Source organism: Stegastes partitus, unplaced genomic scaffold (genome assembly GCF_000690725.1).
Source record: "Stegastes partitus isolate 25-593 unplaced genomic scaffold, Stegastes_partitus-1.0.2 Scaffold36, whole genome shotgun sequence".
Taxonomy (NCBI): domain Eukaryota; kingdom Metazoa; phylum Chordata; class Actinopteri; family Pomacentridae; genus Stegastes; species Stegastes partitus.
In genome coordinates this window covers 944,217-962,219 of record NW_007577767.1, presented here as the reverse complement: position 1 = coordinate 962,219, position 18,003 = coordinate 944,217, and the positions used below count along the sequence as shown (strand labels likewise).

The 18,003-nt window shown below is 41.2% G+C and overlaps 2 protein-coding genes across 4 annotated transcripts in view; one reads left to right on the top strand and one right to left on the bottom strand.

The window, feature by feature from the left end:
• Positions 1–2,447: 2,447 nt before the first annotated feature.
• iars2 (isoleucyl-tRNA synthetase 2, mitochondrial) lies at positions 2,448–16,850 on the top strand. 3 transcript variants are annotated; one of them, XM_008302319.1, is made up of 24 exons: positions 2,448–2,833; positions 3,186–3,308; positions 3,505–3,658; positions 3,736–3,884; positions 4,055–4,104; positions 4,186–4,295; positions 4,486–4,573; positions 6,052–6,167; positions 6,299–6,468; positions 7,248–7,338; positions 7,472–7,623; positions 7,776–7,936; positions 8,121–8,223; positions 9,036–9,129; positions 11,702–11,782; positions 12,633–12,741; positions 12,918–13,020; positions 13,176–13,298; positions 13,392–13,523; positions 13,627–13,733; positions 13,874–14,019; positions 14,129–14,316; positions 15,201–15,345; positions 16,036–16,850. In XM_008302319.1, exons 1-24 carry the CDS (start codon positions 2,567–2,569, stop codon positions 16,179–16,181), a joined length of 3,108 nt encoding a protein of 1,035 aa, XP_008300541.1. In that variant the 5' UTR covers positions 2,448–2,566; the 3' UTR covers positions 16,182–16,850. The 3 variants fall into 3 exon arrangements, with proteins under 3 accessions (XP_008300541.1, XP_008300533.1, XP_008300546.1); XM_008302311.1 differs by having other exon boundaries at positions 14,126–14,316; XM_008302324.1 differs by lacking the exon at positions 11,702–11,782 and having other exon boundaries at positions 14,126–14,316.
• An 83-nt stretch (positions 16,851–16,933) lies between these two features.
• Positions 16,934–18,003, bottom strand: part of rab3gap2 (RAB3 GTPase activating protein subunit 2 (non-catalytic)) — a 17,103-nt gene continuing 16,033 nt past the window's right edge. Inside the window, exon 35 of the mRNA XM_008302290.1 lies at positions 16,934–17,709. Within this exon, the coding sequence (XP_008300512.1) occupies positions 17,557–17,709 (153 nt within the window). The 3' untranslated portion in view covers positions 16,934–17,556. The remainder of the gene's footprint in view (positions 17,710–18,003) is intronic.

The window sequence follows — 18,003 nt, the reverse complement described above, 5'->3', positions numbered from 1 at the left end:
TGAACAGGTGAATGAAACGAGAGATGCAGCCGCGCGTTTTATCCTCCCGCTGACATCATCACCGCCAGCTGCGATCCCGTTGCGTTCACGGCCTGTCGGGCATACGTAGATTGAAACTGAGTACCACACGTGAAGCAGGGAAGTTCATTTATATAACGGCTTGTCACACACAGAAGTACATCGCAGGCAAAATGCAACAATTTAAAACGTGTGACATTTGAAAGTACAAAATACAGAAGAATAAACAAAAAGGAATTAACTTACATTATTTAAAAACAAGCTCACAAAAATTGTATGGGATAATAAAAACTGACTGACTTAACTGTTGAAAACAAAGATAAGAAAAAAATACATCTCAAAGCTAAAGAATACAATAAAGCAGAAAACAAAAAAAAATCCCATTAGGTGAATACAAGTGCATATTGTTAACATGTAGTGAATGTTCATAAAAGTGAAACATTTTAGACCAGATTTTATTAAATAAACCGATTTTTTAAAAGGAGTGGGGGGAAAAGAAGTGTCTTTAGATTACTTTAAATACTCTACATGTGGAAAACCGGACCAGAGGTTTACCTGCAGCCTGTGTGCATGCATGTAATTCATCTTTTTTACTGTTTTGTGCTGAAACTGTGTGAAGGAGAGAGCTGTGAAACATCCACTAATCAGCCCCTGAAAATATCAAGAGAGCTACAAGTATCCCTCTTGTACTTTGAATCAGGAAGTTTGTATGACATGCTGAACTAACAAGCCCATATAATACCCTGGCTGTCATAATGAGAGACGGTTAGGTTAGTAATTGTTTACACTCATTAATCTTGACTTCACGTGATTGCACCACGCATGATGCCTTCATGAAAACTCTGGTCGCTTCTGAGGTTCATTTCCTGAAAAGCTGTCATTGCTCTGCACCAGTGATGGAGTCTAACAGTTTTTAAGGGGGTGTCCAGGCTGAGACCATTACTCGCATTAGGGTGGAACAATGTCTCATCATTTATCGACTGATTTTTTTCCCCCTTAGCAAATCATTCTTGGACAAATCCTCACAATTTTGGTCGCTCAGTCATCATTTTTTGTACAGGCAAGATGACCACGTGGAAGTATGTGAGAACTATAAGTAGTAAGAAGTACAACAAGCTTTTTAATGTTTAATTTTACAAATTACATTGCTTAAGATAAGTACATGGAAGACACTCAGGTTAAAAGTATTGTTGTTCTGCTCAGAACATGCACCCAAATGACAACACGAAGAAACAGATTCTTTATTTACATCTACAAAATTATTTTTATAAGTTCTGGACACTTATATATATATATATAATACTGTAGCTCCCTACAGTCAGTTGATCCATCTCTGTGTTGGTTTTTCAAAGAAATTTAGATTAGAGCCAGACTTTTCAAGATGATCAAATCTGGATTGCTCTAAATGGGACTACATGTCACCATGTAGAACACTAGCTATATAAAGAACAGCTGGTAGAACAGCCAGCATGGGGTGTTCTTAAATGAAGAGATGGAAAAGAGCACAACAAAACAACACAAACTTCCGCTGCCATTTTCACTTTCCTTCAAATAGTGAGACCCCTCATCTGACTCACAACAAACAAATACAAACAAATATACATTAGCCACTAGTTACATTTAGAGTATGGAGAGGCCAGTCTTTTGAAAATCTGATTAGGATCATTTTTGAAGTCATCACAATGATGTAATTTTTTTTAAATGTTTTTTTTACTGTACTAAAAGGACTAACAGGTAACCTAATGTGTGCTTAATTTACCCCCTTAACAGGTAAACAAAGCAAGTGCTAAATGTAAATATGAATGCATATAAATATGTATATTTTACATGATACAAATGTAGAATTCTATGAGCAGTTTTACTAAATTTTGTTCCTGGATTCAACCTCCAGTTTGGATCTGGATAATCCTGATGTTTTTTGGAGAAAAAAAAAACTGGACTACTTCTTTTGAACAATCCATTTTCAAAATTTGATCCACAATCTTACCAAATTACTTCTGACCAACTGGGCCCAGATTCTTGAATTTACTTCAACTCCTGTGTTGTCACGATGGCTTAAAATAAGATGGGCTACACGTTTAATTGACGTTTTCTTTTACTTTAAGTAACTCAAGTCAAACAGACAACTGTTTTTTTTTTTATGTTTTATTTGCTTTCACATTCTTATATCAGTGGGGTGTTATTCAGTTCCATATAAATCATCAGGATAATACTTTTACATTCATCTAATTATCATCCATACATTCCCACATGTGAGTTCAATCACAGATAATTGCTGTGTTCAGAGACTGCTATCTTGATGCAGTGTTTAATCCATGGTGGATAAACAGCGTCCTCCAGTGACTGATCGCACCACAAGTCACAATACAAATGTGTTAGCGATGACCCCACCGGCTCTCCGTACTTGTCCTCTCTACTATTTCTTCCGGAAGAAACACAACCAGCTAGAGGGGCGGAATTAAACAACACGGTGCCTGCACACTGTCACAGCTCCGAAACGAGGCACAGCGTTCAGTTTTAGTGGTTTCTTCTGGCCACCGAGCTCTCCATGCTGCTGTGCCGGGTTTCAGCAGTTAGCCAGACGCTAGCGAGATGGGGCCGGAGGTCACACCGAGGAGGCGGCCTCCTTCACCGGGCTCTCTCCTTCAGCTCCGGCCGCTGTCATGGTGTCGGTTCAGAGAAGGGGAACGCTCAGTCCGCAGAGGCAGCCTCCGCCAACGGTCTGTACCGGGACACGGTGCTCCTTCCCCGGACTGAGTTCCCAATGAAACTGACCGGACAGAAGCTTCTGGACCGAGAAGTCAAAATACAGCAAGTACGACGCTTCACTCAAAAACTGCCAAGTTTATGTTGCTTGTTGGTAGCTGGTCACGAATGAACACTCTTGGTTTGATAGCTAATGCGTTAGTTTAGGAGTCACACTTTAACTCGGCATCAGTGGACACATACAGCTAGAGATTTACTTTCCTTAAATAACTGGCAAGTCTCAGAATTATGATACTGCTTATGGACTGGGTTCGGTCCAGTGACACCCAACCCAAGGTCTTATCTCACTCTCCAGGTGTCTGTTTAGTTCTTTGCGAAATACGTTTGAACACAACAAATCCTGACTGAATATGTGAACCTGCTTTGTGTAACTCTGTAATAATGGTGCTTTGTTTTTGTAGGAGTGTGGCTTTGCAGAGTTGTACTCCTGGCAGAGAGAGAGGAAGGCCAAGAAAGAGTTCTGCCTTCACGATGGACCCCCATACGCCAACGGAGACCCTCATGTTGGACATGCACTCAATAAGGTGACCAGTTTACAGTGTTGTCATGTCTCGTCTGTTTTCTTGTTTTGCGGTACATTGTCACAAGTAAAAGTCATTGATGTGTTTGACTATGGATTTAGATGCTGCTGCTGTGTGATGATGCTTCTATTAACAGTTATTTGCTTTTAAAGGCTCAAACAAATTAGCCACTGTTTTCACGGTATCTTATTCAATCCAGATCCTGAAAGACATCCGTAACCGTTTTGAGATGCTAAGGGGGCGGCAGGTCCACTACATCCCAGGCTGGGACTGCCACGGCCTGCCCATCGAGCTGAAGGCTCTGGGAGATCTGAGGAGCAGCGGCCTCAGTCCGCTCCAGATCAGACAGAAAGGTGAGAGCCGACAGGTAGCTGCCTGATGCATGCTGTTAGGTTTGCAGCTGCTGATGTTTTGTTGTGATCTCATCCAGCACGGGAGTTTGCAGAAGGAGCAATAGCTCGTCAGAAATCAGCCTTCCAGCGCTGGGGGGTGATGGCTGACTGGGACCAGTGCTACTACACGTTTGATGGGGCATATGAGGCTGCACAGTTGAAAGTCTTCCAGGAGATGCACAGCAAGGTGGGCACTGATGTGGTCTTCAAACTTTGAGCTTCATAAAAATGATCCTTAGCAGTAATAGATACTATAATAAGGACAGAATTTGAACATAGCTGACTTGTGAAATAGAATTAGGTATTATTAGGGTTTGCTCCACAGTCTAACATGGTTGTTACTGTGTTGTTTTTCAGGGTCTCATATACCAGGATTACAAACCAGTCTTCTGGTCTCCCTCTTCAAGGTACTGTGTTAACATGTCTGTTGCAGAGGTGGCTTCATCTTTAAATCTACTCTTGTAAAGCGTAGTCTTGTGTCTTTTTAGAACGGCCCTGGCAGAGGCAGAGCTGGAGTACAACCCTGAACATGTGAGCAGAGCCATCTATGCCACATTCCCTCTGGTCACACTGCCGCCTAAGATCGCCACAGAAGAAGGTAGTATAAATGCTCACATACGGAAATTCTAAACTTTTTGAAATACTGTATTTCTGACCTTGTGGGAAGCTGGGATAGGCTCCAGCCCCCCCGCAACCCTAGTGAGGATTAAGCGGTGTATAGATAATGGATGGATGGATGACCTTGTGGGAAGTGTCATGAGTATTTGGGTGCATGTGTGCTTCACCAGGTCTGCAAAGTGTCTCTGTGTTGGTGTGGACCACCCAGCCTTGGACCATTCCTGCCAACCAGGCTGTCTGCTACATGCCTAATGCACAGTAAGAACCTGTCCCACAAGAGTGATAGAAAAAGGCCAGTTAGTTTGTGAACTTTTTTGCTGGCAGACACAACTCAGTGTTTGTTGAAACGAGCTGTAATTTATCAGTATTTGTTTATGTATTCACCTTCAGCTTTAGCTTTCTTTCATCAGCGTGAGCTATACTTGTCAAATTCATCTGCCCTTTATAGAACTGCAACTAACAACTACTTTCTTTATGATAAAGCGTTTTTTGATTAGTTAGCCAATTGTTAAATCTACAGCACATCAAAAATAATAAAATGCCCTCATCAGTTAATTGTCAAAAGTTTTGTCAAATACACAAAGATTTTGAGGCGCCCGGTAGCTCAACTGGATAAATCAGTGACCCATGTACAGGGCCTATAGTTCCCGACGCAGCAGCCGTGGTTAGAGTCCAGCTATGCATGTCCTTCCCCCACTCTTCTCCCTATGTTTCCCTGTCCTACTTCACTGTCATATCCAATAAAGGCAAAAATGACCCAAAAATAATCTTAAAAAAAAAAAAATAAATAAAATGAATAAAGTAAAATATATATTTTTTAAAATACACAAAGATTTTTAGAACCTTCTTCTTGTTTTGTACCATTAAGTAACACATGCTCTAAAGGAGTCGCTAATTTGTGTCAGTTGTCCAGTAGAATCTGATCAGTGGATTTCTGAAGCAGAAACCGATACAGTTGTTTAAGTTAAATTCCAGTAGCAAATTCTAACAAACGGCAGGTTCAGGTCATTCTTGAAACAATAGTTAAATGTGCATATGTGCAATGAAGCAGGTAGCAATTCCTCCCATTCATAGCGAAGACATCTCCAGCTAATGTGATTTCTATGTAACTGATGAAAGACATAATCCAGGTAATAAGAGGCATTAATCAAACCAAACGAGTATCTTGTAAAGTAGTTTTAGTGTGACATTCCCTCTTTATACAAACTGATATCAGTGCTTCTATGTGATCAGGAGGAGTGATTTCAGCCAGCCTATTTTAGTGCTCATAGATAGATACAACTTAGATACAACTTTATTGATCCCTTTGGTATGAACCTCAGGGAAATTGTTGAAATTGTAGGTACGTCTAAATGAAACTTGGCTATCTTCCAATACTAAACATTGACACGGACAGTTTTGAGAAAAGCACTTCAGTGCATTTATTAACAAAATGTGACCAAGATTTGTCCTGGCAGGACATTGTACAGGTGAAACACAAACCTGCCAAACTGTGTGCTCTTTGGCTGATATATAAATATATCTGGCATTTCTGAAAGTCAATAGGAACTCAGCCTTTAAAGTCTTCGTTACAGTGGTCTGTCTATGGTGAATCTACTGTTTGTGAATTTATATAGCGGTGCACTAAAGTTAATATGTGTACAAGTCTGTAACATATGTGTGCTCTGAATAATCTGGTACTGTTTGTTCTGTGAGATATTGTTTTTAGAAGTAAATGGCTTGTGTGTGCTTTGCAGATACTCTGTGGTGAAAAGGGCAGACAACTCTGAGCTGCTGTTGGTAGCAACTGAGCGCACAGCCAGCATGGCAGCACTGCTGGGCACAGAGCTGCAGAGTGTGGGCACATTCACTGGTAATGATTCTGTCACTAACACGCACACACACACGTGTACACACACACACACACACACACACACACACACACACACTGCAGTCTCTAGGGTGTGTCAGCCATGCTTATGTTCCCCATCTTTCTCCTCCAAGGCTCTGAGCTTGAAGGCGGGATCTGCAAACATCCCACAATTCCTGACAAGCAAGTGCCACTGTTGCCGGCCAATCATGTGACTATGGCAAAAGGAACAGGATTGGTCCACACAGCGCCAGCCCATGGCATGGATGATTACAGTGTGGCGTCACAGTTTAAGCTGTCTGTGGTACGTTCTGTCTTTAAAACTCATCCTTTCAGCAGCCAAAAGAACAGATACATGTGTACAACAATGTACTCTAAACAATCAGGTCAAAATAAAATCCTGACATGTCAGCTGTTATTTTGATAATCAATTATTTATACATGTTATTTATAGAACAAAAATTAAGACAATTCTGTTCGAGTTTCTCAGATGTGAGGAGTTGGGAATTCAATGACCAAGGATGAAATCGTAATGTGACTCTGATACAACAGATGTGTCGGATAAAAGAGAATGTTATTAACATGTAATATGAAGTTTGGTTGTGCTGCTACCTTTATGTTAAACAAAAGCAACTAATGATTCTTTACATTGTCATTATTCTGTCGATATTTTCTTGTTCAGTCAGCTGTTTGGTCCACAAAATGTCAGGAAATGGTAACAAGTGTTGATCAGTGTTTCCCAAAACACAATATGATCACTTTAGATGTCAGCCCAAAGATATTCAGGTTTCCTTCGTAGAGGAGGAAAGAAACCTGAAAATATTTACAGTTAAGAAGATGGAATCCGATAATTTAGACTTTCTTTACTTCACAAAATTACTTAAACTGATTAATTGATTATCAAAACAAAAGATGATTGATTTATTAGTTGACAACTAATTGATTAATAGATGAATAGTTGCAGCTCTATAATGCACATAGTCAATATAATGTGTCTCTGATAGATTATATTTAGGCTGAATGATATGGTTCACATATGACCCGGTTAAACATGGTTTCTGTCTCTATATGACTCAACCAAAGGAATGCATGGTGGATGAAGATGGCAAGTTCACTGAGCTGGCTGGACCTGAGCTTCAGAGCCTGTCTGTAATGACAGAGGGAACTGATAAAGGTACAGCCTAAACATGTTCAGAGAGGACATAGCATTAGTCCTAGAGAGCACAAAGTGGTTGTGCTGTTCTTTGTTTCTGTGTTTTTCTCCTTGATGTATGTATTTGTGGACCCTGCTTGCCTACTTGTGTTAGTGATTTCCATGCTGAAAGAGAGCGGGGCTCTGGTGATGGAGGAGCGCTGCGTCCACAGTTACCCATGCGACTGGAGGACAAAGCAGCCTGTGGTCATCAGGCCCAGCAAACAGTGGTTCATCAACACAGCATCACTCAAAGACAAAGCAAAGGTGAACTTTACAGACACATTAGGCTCAGACTATTTTTCCTTTTGTTTGTTGTTTCCGTTTTTTTGGAAGAACTGTAGTTTGTTTCTGGTAGACAGAAAAGCCTTTTCACATTTCAGTTTATTTGCATGTAAAATAAATCCTGTTGTGTTCAGGAGGCCCTGCAGAAAGTACGTATTTTGCCAGAGTCAGCGAGGGGCAGCCTCCTCGCCATGCTGGACAGACGGACCTATTGGTGCATCTCCAGACAGCGAAGCTGGGGTGTCCCAATCCCTGTCTTCTACCACAAGGAGACTGGAGAGCCTCTCATCAACAAGTACGCTGATACACACTGCACATGCAGATGAACATGGACACATTTCTGGACAGACACACAAATGCTCACACATTACTTTTGTGTAGAGATCAGACTAACACAAAGTCTGTCATACTCAAGCATAGTCACACACACACACACACACTCAGTATGATATATATCTCAATGTTTCTGGCCTCTGCAGGCACACAGTGTCCCACATAGCAAAGCTGTTCAAAGAAAAGGGCAGCGACTGTTGGTGGGAGCTTCCCATCGACACTTTGCTGCCCCCAGAGGTGCTTAAGAAGGTGAGTAAAGTGTGTTAGTGTGTATGTGGTGTATGAGGTGTGTTTGAGTCAGTGTCAGTGTCACATCAGGCAGTGCTGGAGTAATATTAGTAAGGGATATCAACTGTTTAATTTCTCTCAAATTTGATAAATGTCCTAATTTGTAACATTTTAAATTACATTTTAAATTGCAAAACCACTATTTAGTCACTTAAAGCTTTTTGGCAGTAATTGGGTAGAATTAAAGATGTTCTTTAGATTTAGCACTTCATCTTATTGTAAGTATGTGCTTGTACTCCTCTCAGCAGAGGGAAGGAGGTGGGAGTCAGTTTCTCATTGTTTTGTCTAACTGGAACTAACAGTGCTCTCCAAAGCCTCTGTAGAATTATTTGTGTGGGGGACAAGGTATGGTCTACTGTTCACTCCAAAGCCTCAGGGTCAATCTGCCCTCCTGATAACTAAAGGAGACAGACTTTTTGGTTCTCTGTTCACTCAAAGATCAGAGGTTTCCCCAAGTCTTGCTCATGGTCAACAGCACGCATTTATGTGTCACAGCTTACTTAGGCTGAAATGGTCAAAAAAAATAAACAAAAAAAAACCTGCCATGATCCTTCTTCCCTCCTGTCAGGAAATCTACTTATGATTTGAATGTAGCAAAATTACTTCCTGGCAGAATGGTTCCATTTATCGTTTCATGAGGGACTCACAGCTGCATTGGTTATGTTTTCTGCTTTTTGGAGTTCTTGCACCTCTAAGTAGTAAAGAATGAATCAGTGTAGCTGTAAAAATCCAGGTTTCCCACCATTGCCCTCTGACTGTTTTTGTTATTTCAGAGTAAAGCCGGTCCAGTGAGTGAATATGTCTGTGGAGAAGACGTCCTGGACATCTGGTTTGACAGTGGAGCATCATGGGCAGCTGTACTTGAAGGTATATCTGAAATTTCTTTATTCTGTCCTGGTATGCAGATTATGGTAAATACAAATAACTTTAGTTAATTTTGTCATAACCTGCATGTTTGAGGGTACTTCAAAATGTTCTCGGCCTCACCAGAAAACGTTGCACAAAGATTGTTCCTGCATTATTTTTTCAACATAGTTTCCTCTCACATCCATGCGTTTGGCCCACCGAGGGTCAAGCTTTGATATCCCTTCATGGAAGAAAGGCACATCTTGAGCCTCCAGATACACATGAACAGAAAGCATGACTTCATCATCAAAATGGGATTTCAGTCAGTAAGGATCATGTGACAACAGTTCAAAGGGACAGTTGGCTGCTTCTGCCTCCTGTGCTGTGTGGACAGCCATATTGTCCTGGAGCTACAGCAGCCAGCATGGAGCTTTTCTCTCCTTTCTTTCTTCTTTGCTTTAAACATTAGTGTTTTTGTGAGCAGTGGTATAAGGCTTTATAGTATGCAGTTATGTTCCGTGCTTCTGGGTGAGGCAGAGAACTTTTTAAAATGCCCTCATATGATAATGTGAAATGTGATGAACACTTGCCCTTGCTGTCAACAGCTGCAGATCCCCTCACCTGTTGTTTATCTGTCAGTTTCCACTGTCTACAAGGAAGTGAATACTATAATTGTGCACTGGTGTTGTATCTTTGTGTGATAATGCTGCTCCTGTACACCTCCTCCTCTACACTGACACTCATCAGGGTTGTTCTCAAAGCAGCTCACTTCAATAACTGCAAGCTTTCTAAATGCTTTTAATCAAGTCTCCTGTAATTAACCTTATTGTAGAGAAAAGCTACTTAAAGCTACCTCATGTAGACAATGCTAATTAAGCTGCTTTGAAAAGTACGATTAGCAAAAGCAGTAGTAACAATCCTGGATGAGCAAGTCCTGCAGTCTCAGCATACAGGGACACTGAACAAGGTGTTTTCAAATCACCGTTCATAGAACCTCAGACAAAGCTGACCCAGTAAACTCAGTTAATCATTTCTGTACAGAAGACGCACAGCCAGAGATATCCACCTTTACCTAATCCAGCAGCAGGTCTAATATGGGATCATTAAATATGATTCTAAAGCAAATGTAGAGTCAGTTTGTCTTGTAGAAATGAGATGTGAAGTTTCCTCATGTTCACCTGTTTTCTAGAACAATTTTCTACACACAAGTGCTAATTGTAGAAGGCAGTGTTGTTCTGCTGGTTGGCTCATCCCTTTAATTCAACGTATCAACAGCTATTGGAGTGTCGGCTATTGAAGTTTTGCAGACTAAACCCTGACTTTTCCTCTTGTGCCACCACATTTTTCCTTTTAGCAGTATGTCTCGACATGTTTTTGGGGATCTTCAGAACTTTGTATGTATGTAAATTAGATGCTTTGTTTATTTTTAAAGTGAAAAAAAGTAAATTTAACCCTTGCAGCAAGGATTTAAAATGAACTGAACATAAAAAATAGGGTATGCGAACACTTCTTGTAGCTTTCTAAGACTGGCCTTTCTAAGATTTTGCCAATTTGTCTGTTGGAAACCCTTGTTTCTAAAGTGACTCAGGCTTATTCAGATTTTGTGACTGTTGATAAGGTCACAGGTACGGTTTCCTTCTGACCATGCAGAGCCTGTACGTTTATCAATGCTGCACAGTGGAATGATGCACCACCGCTCCTGAAGTCACCAAACTTTCCTGCAGCTCCTTTGCTGTCATTTGGGGGTGTTGCTTTGTCTTTCTGTGCATCTTTGTCTGACAGATTTTAGATTTCTTCATCTTCAAAATCTTGTTTTGAGTTCCATCGTTGTACCTGACTGACTATTCTTAAAGACGGTGGAAATTGTAATATGGAAGTGCTTTGACTTTTTGTAGCGTCCCTGCTTTGTAGAAATCAATTAGCTTCAGGTTTGGATTCTTATTAGTACGATTTTACAAGTAGAAGGATGCACACTTTTTTTTTTTTTTTTTTTTTTTTTTGCAAATTCCACAAATTCATTTTGATTTGTTTTGTTTTTTGAGTTTATGATATTTAAAGTGAAAATATCTTTACAAAAAAAGACTGACTTTTGTCTTTTTTCGTTGCTGCAGGGATGGTGTTTACTTCCTGTCACTGCAAAATGTTGTATGTAATGTCACCAAACTTTTGCATGCGACTCTCCCAGCAGCAGCAGGTCACAGTTTTTACTTATGTAGAGAAATCATGCCAGCAGGAATCTTTACATTTGAGATTTTGAGTGAAAAGTCTTGAATGTTGGATGAATTGCTATGCACCACACACACTGAAACTTAAAATTGGTATTTTGGTACCATTGGTACCAATGCTAGCATCACAAACTCTAACAGTGAATATGGTACGTATGAGTCGATGGCTCTGATATTTAGTATTTTCCAGATAATAACCGTATTTTTTTCTAACCTAAAAAAAAAAAATCATTAAAAAATGCACTACTTTGGCTCTGATGCAGCCACTCCAAGCAATGTCCCTCCCACGGTTACACGTCATTAACCAATCGACACTAAAGGGTAAATGTTTGACTGTTGTCTGTGTTTGGTTGTGTTGTCGTTTCCAGAGGAGATGGAGGGAGAGTCTGAGGAGCCTGAGTCACCTCTCAGCTGGCTCCCTGCTCCGCTACGCAAACCTCTGGTCACAGGTTGTTTGATCATTCACCTCCAGGGGCCGACTGTTCCTTGAATATGTCTTCAGCCCTCTCTGCCTCTGTTATTCAGGCTTTTACTCCCATTGTGTCTTGTGTCTGCTTGTACCTCCTATTTGTGGCATCAAATGCTCTTGGATGTGTTTCAACTAAGTTTTGTAATGACTATACATGTTAGATAATGCATCATATCAGATGAACAACTCTTCACTCTGAATAACAGCACCTCTTCATCAGAGGACCTCATTACAGAAAAAGACAAACCAGCAGCATTTGAATGAGCTTAGAGGAGAATTTCGAACACCAAACATGGAAGTAGGAGGTTCAGAGTGACTCCTCGGCACAGCATGACTCCCTCCTTGCCTTTTTGTTGCCCTCCACTCTTGCTCTCTCGTCTTTGCATGCAGGTTGTAGACAGAGCACCTCACTCTGGAGAACACTGGGGCAGTTTGTTTCTTTTTCCAGGATTGGCCCAAACTCTGCTCTTTTTAGCTGTCAGGTTCTTCTGTGCATAGATTCAGGGTGGAAATGTGCCTGTGATGCCATGGCTGCAGATAGGTGTCTGTGCAAAGTTTCGACCCTTCCTGAGTTGAGATGCATAAAACAATGTTTTTTTGTGTGGATGTTTGTCTTGAGCAGTGCTTACTGTCACTGTCAGTGATCGTCCCACACACGATGGATTGATGCCATGTCTAAACTAACAGTGGCTGGTCTCTCTTGTCTTTTTCCAGACATTTCTGTCTTCTTGGACATACACTAACCAGTTTGTACACTTGATTTCTCACAGCACTGAGCGCACAAATGTCTGATTTTAACTCTTTGTCCTCCACCGCCTGCCCTCCTCCAGAGTCCGACTCCAGGGCAGATGCATATGTGGAAGGAAAGGACCAGATAGGAGGCTGGTTTCAGTCATCACTGCTCACCAGTGTAGCCGTCAGGAACAAGGCACCTTACAAGTAAGTGTGCCAGTCGCTTGCTGTGGTGATGATGTGTACCGTGAAACACAGAAAAAACATGAAATGACAAATGTTTTGGTCACTTGCGGTACATCTGTTTCCTGCATGACTTGAATGTTCTTACTGTAACTGGACAAAAACAGTAATTGAATGGCATGTATCGTTGTGTATTTTAGGTCTCTGGTGGTTCATGGCTTTGTGGTCAGTGAGAAGGGAGAAAAGATGTCCAAGTCTCTGGGGAATGTCGTGGATCCTGATGTCGTCATCCATGGAGGGAAGGTAAGATAGTGGGAGAGATGGTGAAAAGAGAACATGAAATAAGGCTTCTGAGGACGTTGAACTAGCTTTGGTTTTGTTATTGTGTTGCCACGTTACACACCAACTGAATGAAAGCTGACTTTCTTTTCTTTACCCGTGTCTGTGGTCTCTGTCAGGACCCCAGTGCACCAGCCTACGGGGCAGATGTGCTTCGTTGGTGGGTGGCCGAGTCAAATGTCTTCTCTGAGGTCCAGATCGGTCCCACTGCTCTAAACTCTGCCAGAGACAGCATCGGCAAGGTAGTGGTGCAGCAAGGAAAAAGCAAACAAGTCTTTTTTTTTTTTTTTGTAGTGTTCTTCTTATTTCCCTCTGTCCTTTATCTACCTTTTTAGTTGAGGAACACTCTGAAGTTCCTGCTCGGTAACCTGCAGGGCTTCGACCCACGTGTTCAAGCTGTGGACCCCAAACAGATGCACTACATTGACCAGTACATGCTGCACCTGCTGCGCGAGTTCAGCATCAAGGTGTGTTCAAGCCGGAATCACATCTTATGGCAAAACCCTTTTAGCTGCTGCCTGAAACCAGTGTACCTGTGATGGCTGCTGATGCTTGTGTGTGTGTTTGCAGGTCACAGATGCCTACAGTGAGTTTGATGCTGGAAGGGCTATCCGTGTCCTCCAAGCCTTCATCAACAGAGACGTCTCCAGCTTTTACTTCAGCATCATTAAAGACAGGTCAGGTCTTGCCACAGCATTAAAAACCACAGATTCCACGTTTGACTTTGCTGCTTTACGTCACTTTGAGTGTGTTTTAGCCCCACACATCTCTCTGTCTTAACCTCCATCTATCCTGTGTTGTTGCCTCCTTCAATCAGGCTGTACTGTGATCCAGAGGACTCATTGGGCAGAAGATCATGTCAGACTGTTTTAGAAGAAATTCTGGATGGTCTGACCAGATCCATAGCTCCCATTCTGCCACATCTAGCTGAAGAGGTCTATCTACATGCGCCAGGACATGACAGTATGTGCCGGTTTGGTTATTTTGCTTGTCATGACAATCTGTGTATAGATTCTGTATTTGCAAACTAATAACATAAATTGTAAATGAAAATTGTTTTTTTTTACAGAAGAGGAGACATTATTCAAAAGTGGCTGGATCAAAAGCAGTTCAGTGTGGCGGCGGCCAGGACTAGAGGAGGCAGTGGAAGGGGCTTGTGCCATCAGGGACTCCTTTCTGTCTTCCGTACCTGGAAAACACGCTGCTCAGTACGACCTCATTGTTGCCATTGAACCTGGTCTTCTGTTTGAACTTATGGAGGTAAGTTGAATCTGTATTTATCCATCTGAAACAATTTTGTTTTCAGTATGTTTGATATAAGGGAATGCAGCAGTGAATATGAGATTAAAGAAAATGAAACAGGTGCTGAAGCAGTAGACATGGTCTTTAGGCCTTTTTTGGTAACTGGCAGATTTCCAAGCGATGAGTCATTTTATAATGCATCTAATAAAACATACCATTACATGTAAATGGGCCAAAAAATGGCTTCCAAGGGTAGTTTTGTTTTTGGATCCGTACCAATATTTCCAATTTAGTGATTAAATATGATCACATTCAATCAAGGGCTGCAATGTGGCTCAGTGGTTAGAACTGTTGCCTTGCAGCTAGAAGGTCCCTGGTTTGCATCCCGGTGTGGAGTTTGCATGTTCTCCCCGTGCAGCATGAGTTTTCTCTCTTGAGGTTAATTGGTGATTCTAAATTGTCCATAGGTGTGAATGTGAGTGTGCTTGGTTGTCTGTCTCTAAGTGTAGCCCTGTGATAGACTGGTGACCTGTCCAGGGTGTCCCCTGCCTTCACCCTAAGTCAGCTGGGATAAGCTCCAGCCCCCCATGACCCTAGTGAAGATTGAGTGGTGTATAGATGATAGATGGATGGACATATAATCAATACTTTAATTTGATAGTTAGTAAAATAATACTCAAAATATAATATTATATTATATAATAATATTCTACTAATTATTTATGTCTTTGTGTTTTTTCTGTTGTACAAAAAAGTTCAGCATAATGTGTTCATTACCTTATTATATGATTATAACAAGCGTTTCACTAAAAATGGAAACAACAGTCCCTCATACACATCAGAAATTATTACATGGGACAGTCATAAACACAACATAATTCCTTCTTCCATTTCTCTTCCAGTCCCTCCAGGAGGAGCCCACCTCCACCACCTCCCAGCTAGCTGAACTGATGATGGCAGCACGAGTCACCCTGACCAGTAAGCTGCCCAGGGACCTGCACCCAGACGCCCTGTTGAGCCACGGCTCCTTCCTCATCAACCTGGAGGGTGAGCAACATCAGCTCTAAACTACAAACGTATACAGTGCTTAACAGATTTATTAGACTGCCTGTCTAATTTGTTAAGCACTGTATATAGACCGTCTAGCATCATGAAGTGCTTTAATTTGCACTTAGCTGTCGATGTTTTACCACTTTGAACAGGATGAGGAATTTTAAACTGAATTCACCTTTTTATACCCAAATCTGAGCCACTGGGCTTTGCTGAGAAGTCAGGAATTAATCAAGAATAACATTCAACCACTGAAACTAATTTTTCTATTCAGGAATGCAAGTAATAACTACAGTATAATTTGACATCTTAATCAATATATAATATTGTGCTTTACTGTTTTGTTTTTATTTTTATTTTTTGAAAACCGTAAATCTGAAAATTCATGGCTAGCAATAATAATACTATTTTAGTCATTTTGGTTAAAAAGCTTCCACATACTGGTATAGTAACCATTACAGAAACATAAGAAATGATTTTGGTAATTACCAATGCCATTAATTTAGGGCAGCTGTAGCATAAACATTACACTGGGTGGTGGTCTAGTACATTTGTTAAGTGTATTTATTAAAATGTGATGATCCTGGATAAGAGAAGTGGTAGCTGCAGGAGCCGTCATGGGATATTGTTTGGAGACTTGGCTTTTTGACTTCTACTTCACAGCAGTGTGTGTATCTGTTCTGCCAGGTGGTGTGATCCGTGAGGACAGCACCTACGACATAGCAGTGGTGCCCACTTCTGGAGTCCGATGCCCGCGCTGTCGTCGCTACACTGCTGAGTCGGCAGACTGCCTATGTCCACGCTGCCAGACTGTTGTTTCACAAGCTCACTGACAGGCCCGTCACCTTGACAACCAGCAAACATCATAAACATCAAACACTGGCCGTTTTGTTTCCTTGCTTTGGATGAAGTGGCTCCTCCACTCCCAGTGGAAACTGTCACCATCAGCTGAGAGATGTATCACTAACTCCCAACCAGCTGTTGCTCCACTCCAGTACTCTCTCAGTGAACTGGCCTTAGCATGCATGGTGAATCCACAGCTCTGCACAGGGTTAGTTTTGGAGCAGAAGGGCCTAATAGCAGATAACAAAGTATATGGTTTCAATATGTGCTTAAGGATTCACTGTTTGATGCACTTGCCCACTTTTCTCTGACAGCAGGAGTGAACTGTAAAACCAAAATGTCCAAATTAGTTATCTATTACAACATGAGAAAGATTGTTTACTGTAAATATAAAGTTGGAAATTGAAGCTATTGATGTGATTTTCAGTCTAGAAGGGATGTCATTCAGAGGGCTTATCTGTGTTATTTTAATGTATTAAAGGAATTCACTACAGTGTCACTATGTGACAACAGTAGAGGATTTATACTCCAGAAAGTATGGTGTGGAGTTGTCACAAACTTGTACCTTTGTAAAATAAATTCTGTTCCTTCTATAAATTTTCCCATAAAATTGAAGGTACAAGGAAGAACTGTCTTTGCATTATAAATAAATGGAGCTTTATCTCTTTGTGCATGTTTAAGTGTCACCAGAATGAAACAAGTAACCCAGAGCATCATCTCAGCAAAACCATCTACAGGAAGCTTTTAATTTGAGAAATCTCTTTATTCCGCATCGGAGCCCAGTGGGAGCAGCTGGACAAAGAACTACAGAATAGTAGGTGTACAGGCACAGCTAGTACAGTTTGCAAATATAAATAAAAAATAAGGTCCATATTTCTTTTATGATACATCTCTTGACTGTGGGAAAAAAGAAATAATTGTCTAACCAAAGTCTGATATGGCACAGAGGACATGGGATTTTAAAGTCAAACTGAGTGAAAATGAGGTTGAAATGACAAAGAATAGACATGCCCCATTTTTTAATAACCATCCTCCTGTCACAATACCCTTTAACAACACAAATATTCAATATTAGTTATGATACATGCACAAAAATATGAATTAAAAAAGGTTAAAAGCCTGTGGTATCCACTCTATTTAACAATGCCTTCTACAATAAATCTGTTGGGATGAATTTATTAGTATTAACATGAGCTGACAAAGAAAACATCCTCCATGACAATGTTGAAATTGAGGAAAGAAGGCTATTATCCCCTTTCATGTGTTGTTTCTTGACTGTGTCCTATACGCTGCATATGCTGGGGGTTGTCTTTCTGCAGTGTCCATGACACAGTCCTCTTCCTCCATCAGTCTGCAGCACCAAGGTCAGTCCTCGGTGGTGAGGGCCTCTACAGCTTCCAGAAGGTGCAGAGCCAGGCTGTACTGGGCATGCTTTTCTGGCAGCATCTCAATCAGACGGCCGACTAGTCGGCTGGTCTGGGGCAGAGGGACCAGGGGACACCTCAGCTCACTGGGGTCCTGCAGCACACAAAGTAAACCATGTTCCATACTGTTCTACATGATTCCATTTCACCTGCGTCAGTGCAGATCCTAATTATATTCAGTCTTTTTGGGTCAGTTGCAGTCTCCATGTTACTGTCAGGGTCTTAGATCTGTATGGCAGTATGTTGACTCAGCACTGGAGAGAAAGACCTGGCTATGTTAGACCATATTTATCATAACCACTTAACTGGTGGTCAATATGTTTATTACCCTGAGTCCATCAGAGTGGATCTGGATGTACTGAGTGTACTCGGTCCTGCTCTAACTATG